Source organism: Propithecus coquereli, unplaced genomic scaffold (genome assembly GCF_000956105.1).
Source record: "Propithecus coquereli isolate 6110/MARCELLA unplaced genomic scaffold, Pcoq_1.0 Scaffold114, whole genome shotgun sequence".
In the NCBI taxonomy this organism is placed as follows: Eukaryota; Metazoa; Chordata; class Mammalia; order Primates; family Indriidae; genus Propithecus; species Propithecus coquereli.
The window spans coordinates 4,205,629-4,225,772 of NW_012135414.1; the positions used below are offsets into that span (position 1 = coordinate 4,205,629).

General features: G+C 47.1%; 1 protein-coding gene across 1 annotated transcript in view; it reads left to right on the plus strand.

Moving 5' to 3' along the window:
* Positions 1-3,673: 3,673 nt before the first annotated feature.
* Positions 3,674-20,144, plus strand: part of B4GALT1 (UDP-Gal:betaGlcNAc beta 1,4- galactosyltransferase, polypeptide 1) — a 49,847-nt gene continuing 33,376 nt past the window's right edge. Inside the window, exon 1 of the mRNA XM_012657026.1 lies at positions 3,674-4,272. Within this exon, the coding sequence (XP_012512480.1) occupies positions 3,861-4,272 (412 nt within the window). The 5' untranslated portion in view covers positions 3,674-3,860. The remainder of the gene's footprint in view (positions 4,273-20,144) is intronic.

Here is a 20,144-nt window from a genome sequence, read left to right on the forward strand (position 1 = left end):
TGACTTAAGGCTGGGCTTTAAGGGATCTGTATTTTCTTACTGTGTTTTTGAAATGCTCCTTTTTGGAAAACTTCCTCCGGTTTGTGAGGAAACCCAAATGGCCACGCGGAGAGGCCTTTGTGGCAAGGTCCACATGACCCACAACCCATTCTGAGCTTCCAACCACCAGCCCTGTGAGTGAGGCCGTTTTGGAGCTTCCAGCTGACACTGGGTGAGGCAGAACTGCCCAGGCAACTACCAGGCTGTGAGAAATGGTTAAGTGTCAAAACTTGTTACGACACTAAGTTTTGGGGTGGTGTGTTATGCTGCAATAGATAACTGAAATAACTGTCTACCACATGCCAGGCACTATTCTATGCCCTTCTTTCTGGTCTATGAGGGTGAAAATAGAAACTGTCAGTTTACATTTCAGAAGAGGGCGCTGTGAGAGAGCAGAGGAAAGGCCACTGACTCGCAGAAGGCGCACTGCACGGAGAAGCAGAGAGCTGGTGACTCTGGGCAGGTGAGCACTGGATGGGCCAACTGCCAAACCTACGTGCCAGCTTTGGGCCAGTGAGCACTGTGACTTCCCCCTCCAGGCGTCTCACCTGATAAGATTAATGTTTCACCTGACAAAGTTGAGTGTGGAAAGAGCTGGAGGCCATGGGGAAGAAGGTTGCCTGGGTCTGTCTGTCCTTCTTTCTCTGTCTGTCCTTCTCTTTCTCTAGTTCATGTTTGGGCAGTTGGACAATGTTGTCCTGAAGGTTTCTGGACCTTCTGGACCTTTCAGAGGCAAGAAATTTACCGATTCTAGGTATCTCCAGATCAGGGGCTGGTGAGGCTGGTGCTCAGGCCTCAGTGGACTCTGCATGACCCTGAGGGAGAGGCAATTAACAAGCGTTGTTTCTTTTCATTGATTTCTAGCCAGAGGGTCCTGGGACAGGTCTATGACTCCTAACCTCCCCTTAATCCTGTCTCCTGGACATCACCTATTTCTATGGAAGATATATCTCCATTTTCCCCTCCCCTCATTTTTCAGATGGGGGACTAATCTGAAATCCCCTCACTCACTGGCCAGGCAGAATTTTCCCTTAGACATGGGCTGTTTCAGTCAGCTTCACCCTTACCAACTCCTTGCAGAACAACTCTTGATTTTGTATTCTTACAAAGTATTTTAACAAATACTTGTTTGGTGCCAACTATGTGACAGGCTCAGTTCTAGGGGCTGAAGATACAGTAGTGAACAAGAGAGAAATTTCCTGCCCTCATGGAACTAATCTTCTAATGAGGGAGACAAGACAACAGAAAATAAATGCATAATGTTGGGTAGTTGATACCTACTTTGAAAAAATCAAGCAAGTGAAGCAGAGTTGGGTGGGAGAGACTATTCCACATAGGGGAGTCTGAGGTTTCTCTCATAAGGTGGCTTTTGGGGTACCTGAATGAAATATTGGGGAAGAGCATTTCAGGCTAAGTGAAGAGCAAGTAAAAAGGCCCTGAGGCAGGAATATGGCAAGTTCAAGGAAGAGCAATTAGGCTAGTGTGGCTAAAGCAGATCCAGCTTGGTAGATAGAGGGTGATAAATGAGGGTGTGGAAGGAGATAGGAACCAGATTAGATAGGGCTTCTGTGGATTTGGATTTTGTTCTGAATAAAATGGCACAATCTGATTTATGCTTACAAAGATCTCCCTGGGTGCTCTGGAGAATAGATTGGGGAGGAAGCATGGAGGAGGTAGAAGCAGGGTGACCAATTAGTAGGCTATCATATAACGCAGTCCAAGCAGATGGTGGCTTCGCCCAGGATGGTTACATCAGAGTTGGCTGGTGGTGAATTTTGATGTTTTGAAGGTAGCACTGACAAGACTTGCTAAGGGATTGGAGATGGCATTTGGGAGTAAGGCATGTCAAGGACAACTTTTGGGTTTGGGGGAACTGGATGAACAATGGTACCACTCTCTGAGGGAGGTATGAATGGGAGTGGAGTGGAAGGAATAGGTTGTTGGGGCAGGATGTGCTGAGTTTAAGATGCCAGTAAAATAGGCAGTTGAGTATAAGTCTGGAGGTCAGAGAAGAGATCTGGGTTGGAGACAAATTTTAGAGTGATCAGCATAGAGCAAGTGAGTGGAGACAGAAAAGAGCATGATAGACTATGCCTAGGGCCTTAAGCAAGTGGAGAAGAGAAGTCCAAAAAGGAGACAAAGAAATGGCCAGTGAGGTGGGGAAGATCAGGTGGACCTGGTGTCCAGGAAGTAAGGAAAGAAGATTCTGTATGATCACAACCAAGTGTCAACTCCTGAGACTCAATTTTCTCATCTGGGAAATGGAGGCTGTAACAATGCCTACACTCCGTGGCATACAGTAAACTCCAAAAATATGGTAGTTATTGTAGTCATTCCCCACCTCAGAGTTGGCTGCCAAAGCCCTCAGCTTCCCCACCCACATAAGTGACAGCCCCTCCATGACTCTTTCTCTGAGGTAAGGTGTCTACTCACTGGAGCACTCACTCAGGTGGGTCTGAGGCCCCTCAATCAAATCTATTAACAGGTCAAGTGGCTTCAGAGCCTAAGTGTCACCCACAGAACCTTCAGCCCTTACCTGCAAATCAATATGGGGTAAATGTGTGGAAAATAAGGGTTTTGGAGCCAGAATTCTACCTCTCACCAGCTGTGGGATCTTAGGCAAGTTTCTTAACCCCCACTGGGCTCCATTTTATTTATACTCATCTATAAAATGGGAAGAATTCTTACTTCACAGGATTGTATCCAGCCCAGTGTAGATTGTAAAACTGGCTGTTCTGCATGCTGGTGTGAGGGTTACTGAGGCTTCTTGCCACTTGCCACCCTTCCCCTCAAAGCATCTATCCTCGCAGGGTGGGCTGCACTAGAAGAGGCACCTCCCCCTTCCCAGAACCAAGCTGGCTGGTCTCTGAGATCCCCTAGCTCAGGCTACACGACGGTGAGGTGAGAAAAATGGCAGCTTGTCCTCTTTCTTTGCGCGGGGTACCCAGTGAGCCATGACTTCTTGCAGGGTCCCCACATTGGCAGCGGGGCTCACCTGGGCTACGGGAGGGGGTTTCGAACCTCCCAGAGAATCCCTCAACCACCATCCCACCCCTCGCCGGGTGTGGAAGCCGGTTTCCTGGCAACCGTTTTCTGCCCCTCTTCCTCACCCTTAGGCCAACCGAAGTCCACTGGCGAGGACGCCGTCGCGCCTCCCAAGCCTGGGTCCAGACAACTACCGCTTGCTCTCCGCTGCCGCGCTACAGGCCCAGGCCGCACCCCATTCCGCGTGCACCCCGGGAAGTGGCGCGGCCTCTCGACGGCAGCTTGGAGGAGGAGGAGGAGGAGGAGTAGGTGCGGCTCGGTAGCGACAGAGGCTCCACGGCGAAGGCTCGAGAGGAAGAGAGCGGTGCACGGCTGGACGTCGGAAACGGAGTCAGGCCTCAGGGCTGCACCACGGGCCAGCCCTGGAGCTTTGCGCCGCGCCCCCTCGAAACGGCTCCACCCCTGCAGCCCACCCTCCCGACGCCACGCCCCCCGCGCGGCTCTGTCCCGCCGCAGACGGTCCCGCCCCTCGGCTCCGCGCCCCAGTGGCCCCGCCCTCCCCTCTTGTCCAGAAAACCCCGTCCCGGCCCCGCCCCGCCCCCGCCGGCGGCCCCGCCCCGTCCCCGCCCGCGCCTCGGGCGCCCTTCTGGTAGCTCTCAGGTCTGGCCGGCCCGAGTCTCGGCGCTCCGCCGCCCGCCCACTGGCGCCACGCTCCCGTACCTCCCCCCGGGCCCTCCCTCCCATCGTCGTGGTCAGGCAGCTCCTGGCCGGCGGCCCGCGGGCGGGTCGCCCTCCCCTCCCGCAGCCCACAACCCTCTTAAAGCCGCGGCGGGAAGATGAGGCTTCGGGAGCCGCTCCTGGGCGGCAGCGCCGCGATGCCAGGCGCGTCCCTACAGCGGGCCTGCCGCCTGCTCGTGGCCGTCTGCGCGCTGCACCTTGGCGTCACTCTCGTCTACTACCTGGCCGGCCGCGACCTGAGCCGCCTACCCCAGCTGGTCGGAGTCCCCACACCGCTGCAGGGCGGCTCGAACGGCGCCGCCGCCATCGGGCAGCCTTCCAGGGAGCTCCGGTCCGGAGGGGCCGGGCCGCCGCCTCCTTTAGGCGCCTCCTCGGAGCCGCGCCCGGGTCGTGACTCCAGCCGTGGTGCGGATTCTGGCCCTCGCCCGGCGAGCAACTTGACTTCGCTCCCACTGTCCCTCACCACAGTGCAGTCTCTGCCCGCTTGCCCTGAGGAGTCCCCGCTGCTTGGTAAGGACTCGGGTCGTCGCCAGTCCGAGGATTGGGACTCCCCCGGATTTCACCGACAGGGTTCCCTGGACATTCTCCTAGGCTCTCTTCCACGACAGCCAGCCTCTTTTTTTCCGAATCAGAGACCTTAATCCCAGACAGGCTTTGGGCTGGATGGGAGAGAGGAGTTGGGAGGTGGGTCCCTTGGGAGTCGTGTTGGAAGCTTGGGGCCGAGATTATAGGGAAGCCCGCAGGCCCCTAAACCAGAGAAGGCCTTGGAGACTTCCCTGCTCAGGCCCAAGGCTCAGGAAGTTTTGGAGTTTTGGTCTGTTTTAGGGAGTAGAGCAGCCTTGTCCTGCTAACTCTGGTAGGGACCTCAAGTAAACTCACTCCTGTACTGGGGACTGACAATGAGGCTCCCAGTGGGGAAGGAGGTTGACCTCTCAGATCACAAGTCTTCCTATAGAGCCACTCTCCTGAGAGTGGATTAACTTTTCTCCTGAGTTTTTTGGGCAAGTGACTTCTCTCTAAACTTCAGGTTTCTCTTGTGGTAAATGGGGATAATAAATGGTACCTGTTTTAAGGCGTTGTTTTGGAAGATTAAATGAAGTGATGTAAATAAGGGTTTAATTAATGAGGATAAGCCCTCAGTAAATTGTCAATATTGTGTTCATTTCCTCCTCTGTGTGGATCCTTGGCCTGGGGCCCTTCCCCCCAGCTTCCTTCCTGGGTAGGTTCCCCAACCTAGATGAGCAGGGTCCTTCCAGGGGCAGAGGGCATGTGTACTCTGGGGTCTGGAGGGCTAAAATATAACCAACCAACATGGGGTTGCCCAATCCTGGTACTTCCGGTAGCAGCCTAAGTGTCAGTTATCTTGTCCAGATGATCTGAACCCTGGCCTGTGGTCTCTGTTTCAGTGTAGGCTGGAAGCTTGGGTAGGTTGGTTTTGCATTCCTTACTGCAGGAGGCTGAGCCTAACCTAGGCTCGCTCCTTGACCTGTAATCCAGTGGTCCCCAACCTTTTTGGCACCAGGGACCGTTTTCATGGAAGACAATTTTTCCACGGACTGGGGAGAGGGGGATGGTTTAGGGATGATTCAAGTGCATTACATTTATTGTGCACTTTATTTCTATTATTACTTTATTTCTATTATTGTAATATGTAATGAAATCATTATACAGCTCACCATAGGTTGGGGACCCCTGCTGTAACTCACAGGCCCGAGGCAGCTACAGGTTGCGTCCAGGGTTACCAGACAGGTGGCCACTCATCTCTAATGCTAGATTTTAGAGAATTGTTCTGAGTGAGGGGTCCTGGCGGGTGGGCAGGCATCCTGCCAATAACTCTGTCACTTTCCTGCAGAGCCCTGGCAGAGCAGGCCTTCCTACCTGTTCTTGCTCCGTTTCTGCGATAATTGCTTCAATATTTTCATATCAAGTTTGAGAGGGATGTCTTGGAATTGGTCAGACATGAACTGTGGTAACGAGGGGGAATTTTTTTTTTTAAAGCAGAAAATTGAACTCCTTTGCATTTATTTGATGGTTAGTCTGGGAAGCAGACAAGTCCTATAAAACAAAGTATAATAGACTCTTTGCCCTGCTGCTAAGTGTCTGACTTCAGGCATGTTATAGAGTTTCTTAGAGTCTGATGTGTAAAATGAGGCTGTTGATGTTTACCTTATAGGTTATTTTTAGGACTAAATAAGATTGTGTACAGTAAATACGTGGTACATAGTAGGTACTAGGTACATGATGGTTAACAATAATATAGTAATAATATTTTCTTGGAACCTTGAAGTTCCCATGGAGATGGCTCTGAACAGCAGAGAGAAAGGGAGAAGAGAGAGCACAAGTCCCAGGCCACAGAGAGGCCAGGTTTTTTTGCTTTTGTTTTTAATTGTTGCCTGGACATTGTACAAAAAGAAAGAAAAATTAGGCAGGGTGAGGTGGCTCATGCCTGTAGTCCTAGTACTCTGGGAGGCTGAGGCAGGAAGATTGCTTGAGCTCAGGAGTTGGAGACCAGCCTGAGCAAGAGTGAGACCTACTAAAAATAGAAAAAATTAGCTGGGCATGGTGGTGCATTCCTGTAGTCCCAGCCACTTGGGAGGCTGAGGCAGGAGGATTGCTTAGCCCAGGAGTTTGAGGTTGCTGTGAGCTAGGCTGATGCCACGGCACTATAGCCTGGGCAACCAAGTGAAACTCTGTCTCAAAAAAAAAGAAAAAAGAAAAATTAATTAGCAAGTTAAAGAAAAGTACCGCAAAGTTCATTAGATTGGTATTTGAGGCATAGGGTCTCGCTGAAGTGTAAGAGTCATGGTGGTGACCATTGCTCTGCTTCGTTTTGTTTTGTGAGGGTGTTGCTAGTATCAGTTTGTTACCAGTTACTGGTGTTTCTAAACGGGTTCTCAACTGGCTGCTTGAAAGGACTTCCTGAGATAAGGTTTCTGAGGGCTTTCTCTAGCTTGGCTACCTTCATGTGACATGTATGAGACCATGACGCTTAGGCTGCTACTGAGGCAACCCCGGAAATGAGGGTGGAGGTCTTTTCCTCATTTTAGTTGAGCCTTTAGTTTGAATGGTTGGGTGCAGCTCTCCAAGTGGAGGTTCCTGCCTTGAGAAAGCTGAAAGTCTCCCCCGGGAGTGTGGGTGGGGGGAGTTGAGCCCATCTGTGCATGGGCAGGTGTCAGCCAAAGCCCTTGTGGGGTGGTTTTGAGGTTGATGGGAGAAAGCATCCGTGGGGTTTAGAGTTGTGGCCTTTTCACTACTTGCAGTTTCTTTCCCTGACTTGGCTCTGCTTTCTGGTGTCCAGGGGTCTGGGCCAGATGCAGCGATCCCTCTCAGCTGATAGGTGGTAGGTTACGGGCAGGCCTTTTCCTGGAGGAGGTAAGGCACCAGACTGGACTTCTGATGGGCCGGTCAGAGCCTCACAATAGACTTCAAACAGACTTGAGTTAGCATGCTGCCTCTGTCTAGGCTATCTGTGTGACCTGGGGCAGACCGTAGTATTTGGAACCACAGTGGTCCCCATCCAGGGCAAACCCCATGGGCTAGTGTGGGGCCTCCAGGAGTGAGTGCTGAAGGAGGTTGGTGGTCCTTTCCTGAGGGTTCCTACAGCATTCTCCAGGCAGTTCTCCCAGCTAGTTTAGGACCGTAGGTGCTGTCCTCTTTCCCTGACTCTTTCTCAGGTCCTCGGGGGCCATGCAGCATCCACTCCACTGACCCTACAGTTGAGGCTCTCTTTTCTTGCCACCTGGGTGTTTGCCTGAGAAGGGAGAACAGTGGCCTTGCATTTCTTCTCCCGGAATGTTTATCTCTGCTCAGATTTGGCCGCAGCTCAACAGGATTTGACTGGCTATAGCACTACCAGTCTGGAGAGGCGTGGGGTGGGGGAGGTGGGCAGTACATCAGACTGAACTAGTTAGGGGAGGCCAGGGCTGGTTGGCCTGGGAGCAGAGTGAGTACTGGACTGTTTAAACCTTAGAGGCCCCTCTTGCCCAGCTATGCTTTGAGGAGATCCTCTTCACTGGGCACCTGGGCCAGCAAACAGCAGCTACAGGTAGCCAGGGTACATGGGGAGCACTTGCCCCTGAGCCAATTTTCCTGGTTTTTATGAGGGCTGTCAGCTGAGCCTTTGCCAAGGTTTGTGCCCTATGTAGGTCTCTGCTGGGTTCTCGGCACTCAGGTGTTTCTCTTCTGGCATGCTGTTCCCCCTCCCCCATGTGCACACATGTGGACAGCAGCAGGCTGCCCAGGACAGAGTGTACTTAGAGGCTTGGGAAAGGGCACTCCCTCGCCCCTTTGGGGATGAGTGCTGGAGCCTCATCACCTTCTGGCTTAGTGTGGAGCTTCATCCTGGGGGTTGGGAGGGCACAGGGAGGGAGCCTCATCTGTGTCCAGATCTTGAAGCCTTAGGCTTAGGTAACTAGTCCTTTAAACCAATTTTGTCTTGTTGTTTTTTTTCCAGGGAAAATAATTTCTTGACATAACACGCAGATACTCCTCGTCTCACAGTCTGCGATTTAGAAATACCCTCCGTGGCTATCTGGCTTGATTTCTTCCACATGGCCCGATGGGGGTGGAAGTGATCCCTGACCTGTTGTAGTTCATCCCAGACTCCGAGCAAGCACAGGAGTCTCCTTCGGCAGTAGGGCTTCTGATGAACCTAGTGGAAGCTCCCTGGGGCGTGAGGAGTAAGAGCCAAATGTAGGATTGGACTCAAAACTGCAGCTTCTTAGAACCATAGCTTTGAAGGACAGAACCATCCCGTGCTTTTCCCTGAGGTTATTACCCAATAGACATTTAGTATAGAGGTTCGGGGTGACTTGATGTGGCTTAGAATTTTAGGAAAAGATCCCTGCAAGGTATGTCTGCGGGTCCTTCCGAAAAGTCTTGTATGGTTGTCTTGTATGGATGTCTTTGATGGCTAAGGCATCTGGTAACCTCATTCATTTACTTCCAGCAACGTACCTGGACTATGCTGGGCACTAGAGCTACAAAGAAGACAAAATGCCTCCCTTTAGGAACTCACAAGTTAGGCAAGGGAGGCATAATTAAACAGTGCTGATGTCAACTGAGGAAACCAAAGTGTGTGTGTGTGTGTGTGTGTGTGTGTGTGTGTTTGTCCCTTTCCCTCTCCCTGTCACTCCCTTCCCTCCTGCCCTTTCTTCTTTTAGAAACCCAAAGTTGATATTAAAGTTCTCCAGTCCTGGTTTTATCTGTGTGAAAATTTTCCTCTAGTTTCGGAAGCTACGTAATTAGCTCTGCTGGGTAATCTTTAACTTGCTGCTTTAAGATGATTTTAATGAGACAGCAACAGCCATATGTCTGGGTATTATGGTCTTTGGGTAGCAGCAGGGTAGGGATTTCCAGGCTGGGACTAGGCTAATTTATGGGTTGGGAGTGATGGGGCAGTTAATGCCAAGACGGTCTGAGTCCTTCCACAGATTCCACCCTGGGGACCATCCAGACTTTGGGAACAGGGCCTGCAGGCTCGTCCCCGCTGGGCTCAGCTGGGCTGTGTGTGTGTGTGTGTGTGTGTGTGTGTGTGTGTGAGAGAGAGAGAGAGCACGCACGCGCCCCCCACCCTAGTTCTACTATAGTCAAACCTGCTGATTTCTCCACTGGCCGCATACCTACTGCCTACTGTACCTTGTTCCCAACCTGCTCCTGCCAAGAAAAAGACTGGAATTCTGCTTGAATCCACATCCACCTGGAAATTCCAGTTTTTCTTATCCAGTGGAGCGGGAGTCCAGTTGTCTTATGACAAATGTTCTGCCCTTGCAGCTTAAGCCCTTTGAGGGCGTGGCACTGTGACAATTTTTCATTTGACTTTGGCATAGTCTGGTGTGGTCTCTGAGCAGTGAGTGAGGTCACTAAAGGCCAGCCAGCCAGACCCTGACGCCTAGGGGTTAACAAGGCGTGGGATTGGACTCATGATCTCCATGGGGTCCCTCTGGTCCCTAAACTTGGTGAGGGTTCCTGGGAGCCAGACTGTGGCAGTGATTGTAAAGACCTGCGGGGCGGCGGTGGGGTGTGTGTCTGTGTTTATCTGGGCCTAAGCGGGGTGAGGTGAGGCGAGGCAGTCACTAGCTTCAGGAAAGACCTCAGGATCCTGTTCTAAAAGTCAAGAGACCTCCACGTTAGAGTGTGGGTCTTGGGGGTGGGGGACAGGGTTTTGCTGGGAGCTGGCTCTATGTGAACGTGGTCTAAAGGGATTCGTCCTTAGAAGACAGAGGGGTGAGTCACACACTCAGTGTTTCAGGTTCCACTTTCCAGCCTGGCCTCAGCCCGCCCCTTCCCTACACAAATGAAGGCCAGGGACTATATAATTGGCTGTTGCTGAATTCTTTGGCAGTGATTTTAATGTTTGGTCTGGGTGTGTTATGTAGCTGCTTCTCTGTCCCCGCTGCTGCCTCCCCAAAGCCTCTCACAAAGCCCAGACAGAAAGAGAGAATGGTTTGTCTCACGGGGATGCTGGGGTTAGGGCTGTGGGTCTTTGCTTTTACCTTTTTTTTTTTTTTTTGAAATAGGATAATCTCTTCCTCCTTTTCGTAAAAAGTAATGCGGAGTCATTGAAAACAGTTTGAAAAGTTGAAAGCAATAGAAAAGTACACCCATATTCCTGTCACCTAAAAGAAACATGTTGGCATATTTCCTGTTAGTCTCTTTCTTGTATATGTTTAAGTATATAGCCGATGTCTTTATAGACGGGTGGATAGATTGATATAGATTCACATAGATAGCCACGTGTTCAGCATTTTCCACTTAAGATTCTGTCACATACTTGGTCCTATACCTTAAAAATCACAAAGGCAGTATCATATCCTGTCAGCTGAATATGTCGTAACTTTATCATTCAACTGTTACTGAACATACACGTACGTATTTAGTTTTCATTTTTTCTTGGCAGCATGGTGAGGCTTGTGCATGTGGGGAGGGGTTTATGTACGTTTTGGATGGTTTCTGTAGGAGAGCTTTCTAAAAAGGAAGAAAAGGGGTGAATGCTTTTTGAGAAAGGCTAGGTTTTTAAGCCAGTCTTACAAAGGGATAGACCCACTGGAAATTACAGGTTTGCTTAGTGCTGGCAGATGAGTGTTGCTTATTGCTAAATGGAGTGTCTAGAATTCTGATTAAAAAGGAAACTAGAGCCAGGAAGTGCCTGGGGCAGGGGCAGAGGGCCAGGCTACAGGACAGGCTCTTAGGATCTGACTGAGCAGAAATCTGTTGTGAACAGAATCAGTGGGGGTGATGCTTTTTCAGTGACTTCTCCTTTTGTTTCCTTAGCAGCCAAGTCTCTGAGCTAGGCTTACATGAACTACTGTGGCTCCAGGCCATGGTGCCGGGTGAACACCAGCTAGCTAACCCAGTACTGGTGACATCATTGAGATGTGACGCATTGGAAAGGTGGAAACAAGCTAGGAAATCAGATTCTGAAACATACAGCACAGCTCCCCCGCCTCCATGTAGTCCTGAGATCTGTGCAGCGGCCATGAAATAAGCACCTTTAGGTTTGCAGGAATTCTCTTAGGGGAAGCCTCTGAGACCAGCAGAGCCTGGGTCTCAGTCAGGGCTTGTTCACATAGGTTAGTTAGATCAATAAAGCCTCAGACCAGTGTACCAGGCCGTTCTCAAAGAGTGCGTTTTGAAGTTACACCCTTCTGAATGTCCTCAGTGGAGCTAAATTCTCTTCTGAGGGGCAGTTTGGCCTGCCAGGGGTCGTTTGGCACAGAGCTGGGGAGCTAGGGTGAGGCAATGAGGGAAGGGGCAGGATTATGTCAGCAGTGTGATAAATATGGTGTGAGGTGAGGGTTCTTCCTGCCCCACCACATGGGCCTAGAGGTCATGCGGAGAGGCCTTGGCAGGAGGTTCAGTAATTGCTTGGCCCCATGACACGTGCATTCTAAACATGCCTTTAAATTTTTCTTTCAAAGTTTCTTCCTGTTTTGCATAATGTCCTTTTGCCTTTGACATCCTGAAACTACAGAGCTGTTGTTGGTGTTACAGGACACCGCCACCTTGGAAAAAAAAAAAAAAGGAAAGGACTCCAAGTTAAGGACTACCAGTTAAGGAAGCTGGTATTTGTATTATAGGAACATGGGCACTTGGCATTGAGGTGTCAGGTAGTTCCTGGCATTCAGATGAGCACTTCAGACACGCTGGACAGAGTCCCAGCCTGGCCAAGAATAGGTAGAATGGAGTCTTCATACTAAAGTCAGGAAGGACCCCAAGGAAGACAATGAACAGGGACTCATTTGCTCATTCAGCAAACTTTTATTGGTAACCACACTGTACAAAGTACAGGAGTTAGACATGAACAAGAGCTGACCCCCACTCTCAAGGAACCCCAGAGAGTGGACAGACTGGCGATGTGGTATGGTCAGAGAGAGGAAGCCTGGGTCATCTGAGTATGTTCGATCAGTCTACCTTATTGGGAGGGACAGGGGTCTACTACTGAAAGTAGCTTGTGATTTCCTCTAGTTGCTGTTTAGAGGAAGAACACTCTACCTGAAGGGTAGAGGGAGAACACTCTACCTGAAGTTCCAGCTGTTGCATACTGTTACCAGCAGGGCAGGAGAGGAAGGAAATGAAGCAGAGTGAGCAGAAAATGATCAAAGAGAGGGAAGGGGGTGCAGTTGGGACTATTCTGGACAGTGGGAGGCTGTGGATAGCTGGACTGAGGGACTACAGAGAGGCAGGTGGAAGGGAAGAGAGCTATAGAGAGAGGGATTTCATGGTCTACAGAGGGTCAGAGCAAGACTCAGAAACGAAGGGCATTGGCATGAGGATTCCGAGTTCTGATCTTCATTCTTTTCCTAATTCGTTACATCATTTTAGGCAAGTCCTGACTCCTTTGGTCCATGTTGTCTTTCTGAAATTTGAGTGGGCTGAGCTTGTTGGTCTTTAGCCCTCTTCCTTTTGTACTCCCTAGATTTTAGTTTGATAGATGGGGGAAATCCTGGTTATATTTTTAACATGAAAGATCTCTGAAATTCCTTTTGAAGCTCACTACCCACTTACCCATGAGGCTTCTAGTGAGGATTTTGCCATGTCTGTCTAAGTGGATATAAAGATTTTAGCAGGTGGATGACCGTTAGAATTGGCACAAGGAAGTGTCTTTCTGTCACACGGCTAGCTATTTGGTTTAGGAATGTTGTTACTTTCTCTGTGCCCCACTGTTCTGTCCTGTAAAATGGGGATAATAATAGTGTCTACCTGTAGATGTGAAGTTTAGGTAGTAGCCACGAAAGGGCTTAAAACAGTGCCTAACATAGAATAAACTCTAAATTTATGTTACTTATTATTGATAGAAGTAATAGTTATTTGTGAAGATTTTGGGTTTTACATTATAGGATCTCTTATTTTTTGTAGTTGAAAATACAATGTTAACACATTACATGTTAAAAAAAATTCTGTCTACCCTGATAACAAAACTTGCTATTACTTTCCAGATGCATACATATTTTACTCTGTTGCAATCTCAGAGTGAAACTGTTTGCATTCAGCTGTTTTTGTCCAACATTATCTTGTAAACTGTTCTGTTGTTTATAATTATCCTAATCATCTTTTGTTGCAGCTGTCTAGTATCCTTATGGATATTCCCTTAGCAGACACCGTTCCAGGTTTCCTATCGAAGATAATCTTCAGATGAACATTTTTGTAGTGTGTGGCTCTTTGCTTCTGTTATTTCCTTGGGATAAATTCCTGGAGAGGAATTTCTAGGCCAGAGCATATGGTCATCTCAACAACACTGGTTCACATTGCCACATTGCTTTCCAAGAGGTTTGGAATCAGTCACAGGCCCTAGATTGGAAATTCCTGACTTTTAAAGAATGTGGATTCCAAGGGCTGGTCAGATCTATCTGAAGCCTCATATTTACAGTCCCAGCCTGTGTGTGTGTGTGTGTGTGTGTGTGTGTGTGTGTGTGTGTGAGAGAGAGAGAGAGAGAGAGAGAGAGAGAGAGAGAAAGAGAGAGAGAGGGAGCAAGAGAGAGAAAGTTTCCTGTGCAGGACACTGTGTGGCCTCTTTGGACAGAAGGCTTTTCCTGTAAGTGATTGCCTCACCCAGTTCCTGCTGAATTCACTCAGTGTCCAGGAAGGGAGTCTTACTGGGGCTCTTGCAACACCCCACCTATCTTTGCCAGAGTTGGTTTATTCAAAGTAAGAACTTTCTTTCCTTCTTCCTTTATATGTGGAGCCAAACCTATAGAATGGGGGCGGACCCTGGCTTTAAAATCCTGACTTAAAAATAGTGTTAATCTAAAACTGTGGATCAGTTGATGTGTGTAGCCATCCAAAGAAACCATGTTAGGTTCTGACGGGCTAGTCTGGGTGCCTGCTCCTTTAACCCATGTGGATGAACTCCTATCTGACAGCTCTGGCTTATGGGATCCAGAAACAGGGCCTGAATGAAGAAAGGCTTTTAAATAATACTGGATAAAAATAAGTTGATCCAATAGCCCACAGTCTGCAAATGTGAATTGCCAGTTCTGTCCATGTAGCCACCCTCCCTGCATATGCCTCTTTTGTAGACTTGTAGATTCAGAAGTCTGCTGAATTGCATAAATGACAAGATGACATTAGAGCTAGTGATTTCAGTGACAAAAAGTTTACTGATCCGGTAGATGAGGGGCATTCAACTTGTGACTGCCGCTGCTTTCATCTTATAGCCACTTCATGTGTCTTCTCTTCTGCTGCATTCCACAGCAGTCAGTTGTGACTTAACTGGGCAGTCTGAGTGCACTGAATCATGTACGAGCTGCTGTTGAACATATTGTTCCTGGGAACCCATGGCAAGATTTTCTTACTGTGCAAAATGGGAGATAATTTCTTACCTCAAGGGGTGGACAAGAGGATTGAATGAGATAAGGTCTATGGTAATATTAGTATTCTGAATGTCTTTAGATCAGTGCCTAACTCCTCATCGCCTTGGACACAGAAGGCATATATAATCATTGCCTGTAGACTACATGGTAAAATTTCTTCCAAATGCAGTTTTTTCATCTGTCCTGGGGCAGAGTCAATAGAAGGAGAAGGGAGAGATATGAAGCTGTGACCACAGTTTAGGGACAGGGTTATCCCAAAGCCAGTGTCTAGTGGAAATTGTGTCCTGGCCTAGGTGAACAGACCTACCCCAAACCACAGTGAGAAGGCCTCTATCCCGCAACACTGGGAACCTGGAGTATGTGTTGTCATGCATCAGGTATGCCAGGACTCTGTGACTGCCCACTGTCTTCCCTTCTTCAGGTGGACATTTTTTGTCAGTATTCTGGAGAGAGGCCATTATAGATCACAAACAGCTGAGTGGTTAGGAAGAAGAGCTGGAAGAAGGAGCATTGAATGTTTGGTGGAATCTCCGGAGGCAAGAATATATGAGGTTTCAAAAATGGAGGGAGGGCTGGGTGTAGGTGGGGTCAGTCTGGTTGTGTGCCTGGTGTGTTGATAGAGAAACTAAGGCATAGGTTTATAGGTATCCTGCTTTACTCTACCAAGGGGCTTGTGTTGGAATCTGGGATGCTAAACCCTAAAGTCCAGCCCTGTTGCCAACCTACTGAGTAATCTGAGAGAAATTGCACCTTCTCCCTGGGCCTCAGTTTACCCATCTATGAAATGAGGTGAAAGGTTAGCTTGCATGCTGTCTGGTCTCTTCCTGTCTGAGAGTTCTGATGTGCTCAGTATGGCTAAATGGCTTTGCTGTAGGACAGTTAAGTGCTGCCTCTACTAGGGCAAGCCATGTAGGGTTGGGGTGGCTGTCAGTGGGCTATGAATGCCAAGATTGAGTCATACTGGAGAAATCTACACCCACCTAAACTTGAGAGCCTTCCAGCAATTCCATTCTCTAAGCAGGAAATCAAAAGTCAGGGGATGAGTAAGTAGATAAGTCGGTCAGTGTAAAAACCCAATCAGTGGGAGCCACTGCAATTGCAGGGCTCTAGGCTCCAGCAGTAACCACAGACATCACCCCCCCAACAGATAATGCTTATTCAGCACTTACTACATGCCATTCATGGGAAAAATACTTCATGGGCATTATTTTCATTAAATTTCACAACAGCTCTTTTTCTTGCCTAATTGCTCGTGTTAGAACCTCCAGTGCAATGTTAAATAGATGTGGAAAGAAAAGACATCCTTGTCCTCTTCCTTAGGGGGAAAACATCACTTGTTAAGAATGATGTTGGCTCATGCCTGCAGTCCTAGCACTCTGGGAGGCTGAAGCGGGAGGATTACTTGAGGTCAGGAGTTTAAGACCAGCCTGAGGGAGACCTTATTTCTATAAAAAATAGAAAAATTATCCTGGCCTGGTGGCATGTGCCCATAGTCCCAGCTACTTGGGAGGCTGAAGCAGGAGGATCATTTGAGCCCAGGAGTTTGAGGTTGCAGTGAGCTATGATGATGTCACTGCACTCTAGCCTGGGTGACAGAGTGAGACCCTGTCTCAAAAAAGTTAGCAGAGAGTTTTTCATAGATGCCCTTTATCAGGTTGAGGAAGTTCCCTTGAATTTCCTGTTTGTTGAGTGTTTTATTCATGAAAAGGTGATGGGTTTTGTCACATGCTTTTCTGTGTCTGTTGAGATGATCATGTATTTTTTTGTCATTCTATTGATATGGTATATTATACATTGATTTTTTTTCAGATACGAAATCATTCATGCATGCCTGAGATATATCCCATTTAGTCATGGTGTATAATCCTTTTTATTTGTTGCTGGATTGAGTTTGCTAGTACTTTGTTGGCTTTTTATTCATAAGAGATATTGGTCTGCAATTTTCATTCCTTGTGATATCTCTGCCTGGTTTTGGTATTAGGGTAACAACTGCCTCAACACATAAGCAGGTTAAGTGTTCCCTTGTCCTCTATATTTTGGAAAAGTTTGTGGTGGATTTTTAGTAATTCTTCTTTAAATATCTGGTGGAATTCACCAGTGAAGCCATCTGGGCCTGAAAACTCTTTGTGGGGCTAGAGTGCAGTGGTGTCATCATAGCCCACTGCAACCTCAAACTCCTAAGCTCAAGGGATCCTCCCGCCTCAGCCTCCTAAAGTGCATGGGGGAAGCTTTTTGATTACTAATTCAATTCCTTTACTTGTTATAGATCTATTCAGATTTTCTATTTATTCTTTTCTTTTTCTTACTTAAAAAAAATTTTTTTTTCAGGCCCAAGTCACTCTATCTGACAGATTTTTCTATTTATTCTTAAGTCAGTTTTGGTAGTTTGTGTCTACCTAGGAGTTTTTCCACTTCACCTGAGTCATGTAATTTGTTGGCATACAGTTCATAGTATTTCCTTATGATCCTTTTATTTCTATTAAGGTCAGTAGGGATATTGCTTCCTTCAATCCTGATTTTAGTAATTTGAGTTTTCTTTTTTTCTTTATCGATCTAGCCAAAACTTTGTCATTTCTGTTGATCTTTTCAAAGAATCAACTTACACTTTATTAATTTTTGTCTAGTTTTTTGGTTCCAGATTTCATTAATTTCTGCTCTAATCTTTGTTATTTCCTTCATTCTGCTTGTTTTAGGTTTAACTTGCTCTTTTTCTGGTGTCTTAATGTAGGAGGTTAAGTTATTGATTTGCGATTTAAAGATTATGCACTTTTAACATTTTGATAGTTACTGTCAAATTGACCTCCAGTTTATACTTATTAACAGTATATGAGAGTGCTTATTTCTCACACTCATACAACACTGGATGTTATTAATCTTTATATATTTGCTGCTATGATGGTTAAACTTGGTATCTTGTTTCTCTGATTACTAATGAAGTTAAGCAAATTTTCATGTGTTTGCTGACCATTTGCCTTGCTTACCTTGTCTTTCTTTCTTTCTTTTCTTTCTTTTTCTTCTTACCTTCCTTCCTTTTCTTTCTTTGTCTTGCTATGTTGCCCAAGCTAGAATGCAGTGGCTGTTCACAGATGGGATCATAAGTGCACTGCAGCCTTGAAATCCTGGGCTCAAGCAATCCTCCAAAGTAGCTGGGACTACAGGGGTGCACCACTGCCCCTGGCTTGGCTATTCTATTTTCCTTTTTTTTCCATTTGTTTTTGTAGAGATGGGGCTCACTATGTTGCCCAGGTCGCTCTTAAACTCCTGGTCTCAAGTGATCCTACTGCCTCTGCCTCCCTAAGTGCCAGGATTATAGGCATGAGCCACCATGCCTGGTTGGCCATTTCTATTTCTTATGTGAATTACTTGTTCATATTTTTTATCCATTTTTCTATTTTTGTATGTTTGTAGGAACTTTTTATACTATGGATATGACTCCTTTATTAAATATCATTTGTAAATATGCCTTCTCCATTGGTCACCTGTCTTTTAACTTTATCTTTGGTATCTTTGGCCATACAGAAGTTTTGAATTTTTATGTATTTAAATCTGCCTTTCCCTTTATTACTTCAGGGTGTTTTTACACTTAGGCAGGTCTTTATCATTCCAAGATTATAAAATTTTTCTCCTATATTTTCTCAGTTGATTCTTTTAAAACACACACACGCACACATTTATTTTTTAGAGACGGGGTTTCGCTCTGTCACCCAGGCTGGAGTGCAGTGGCATGATCATAGCTCACTGTAACCTTGAATTCTTGGGTTCAAGTGATCCTCCTGCCTTTGCCTCCCAAATAGCTGGGACCGCAGGCACGTACCACTATGCCTGGCTAGCTTTTGTTGTTGTTGTTGTTTTGTTAGAGGCAGGGTCTTGCTATGTTGCTAAGGCTTGTCTCAAACTCCTGGCCTCAAGTGATCCTCCTGTCTCAGCCTCCCAAAGTACTGGGATTACAGGTGTGAGCCACCATGCCTGGCCTGGTTCTTTAATATATTTAGTACTTGTCCCTGATAGTAAAAGATGAACAGAACTGCTATTCAACCCACATGTGTTGCAGAAAGCCTTGTATCATACCCTAGGGATCCTTTGAGGTCCCAGACTCTTCCTCCAAATCTATCACTGATGCTAGTAGAGAAGAGTAGCGATGTGAAAGTTTGACCACTTGCGCTGATAGGGCTGTAATAAGGAGAGAAGGCAAAGTAACATTTATTGAACATCTATTAGTGCTAAGCCCTGTGATAAGTAAGTGTATGTATTATCTCACCTGAAACGAAGACATAATTATCCCTACTCCTTAGAGAAGGAAATTGGAGCTGGCTGCATTTAGAGTGGTCCTGATACCAGAGAGTTATTGCCAGGAGTGCACAGCTGGTTGACTGCCAGATGGCCCATAGGAGCTGTAGGCTCTCTATAATCTAAGGTCTGGTTCTAGATGGAGAGAGAAGGATGTACTTGTAATCAGCGTTACAGCTCCAGAAAGTCTGTCAGGGCTCCAAAACTCATTATAGAGGGGCAGCTGACTCAGTAGTAAACCTCCCGGGAGACTTAGACACATGCTGGAATGCTAAATTGCTGCTTTACTGGGAAGATTAGAACTGTTGTCTGGCAGCCTAGAATTCTCTGGCTGCAGGCAGCACTATAAGGGAAGCCATGGGGTAATCAGGCAGCTGTTGAGTCAGAAGTCAGAGCAGGGAAGTGAGATTACTCTAATTTTAGATGGTGTCGGGCTGTCACGGCTGATAAATCTGTCCCCACAATATTGCAGAACTGATTTAGGGTCCTTGCTCTGGTGTGGGGGTAGGACCCCCTCGTCCTCTGTGCAGCCCTGGAAGGACACACCCAGCTGTATCCTCCATCTCTCCCTTATTTATGTTCTTCCCTTCTTCCTTCTCATCCAGCTTTCAAACTTCATTTCATGGCCCATTATCATCATGGGTCTACTCACGGACTTTCTTTGTTGCCGTATTTATTTATTTGTTTTATTTTATCCTCATTCCCACTTCCATTACCCAGCCACACCATAGACAGCCATTCTAATGTATTCATAGCCGGTATCTGTTTTTGCTCTTGCTAACATGGAAGCCACTGCTTTATATATATAGATATTCTTAATTTTAAAAAATTATTTTTTAGTTTAACATACAATAAAATTGGCTTTTTTGGTGTATAGTTCTATGAATTTTAGCACGTGTATATATTTGTGTAACCACCACCATAATCAGGATGTAGAACCATCCATCACTCCCCAGATCCCCCTTGTAGTCACATTCTCCTCCCACCTTTAACCCTAGGTAACCACTGATCTGTTCTTCACTACTGTTGTCCTTTTGAGGATCACATAAATGAAATCACACAGTATATATACTTTTTTAAAACATATGTAAATGGCATTTTATAGCTCATTTTGATTCAAATTTTTCATCCACTTCTGTTTTTTGTTTTGTTTTGAGACAGAGTCTTGCTCTGTCACCCTGGCTAGAGTGCAGTGGTGTCCTCATAGCTCACTGCAACCTCAAACTCCACCCTGGCTAGAGTGCAGTGGTGTCCTCATAGCTCACTGCAACCTCAAACTCCTGG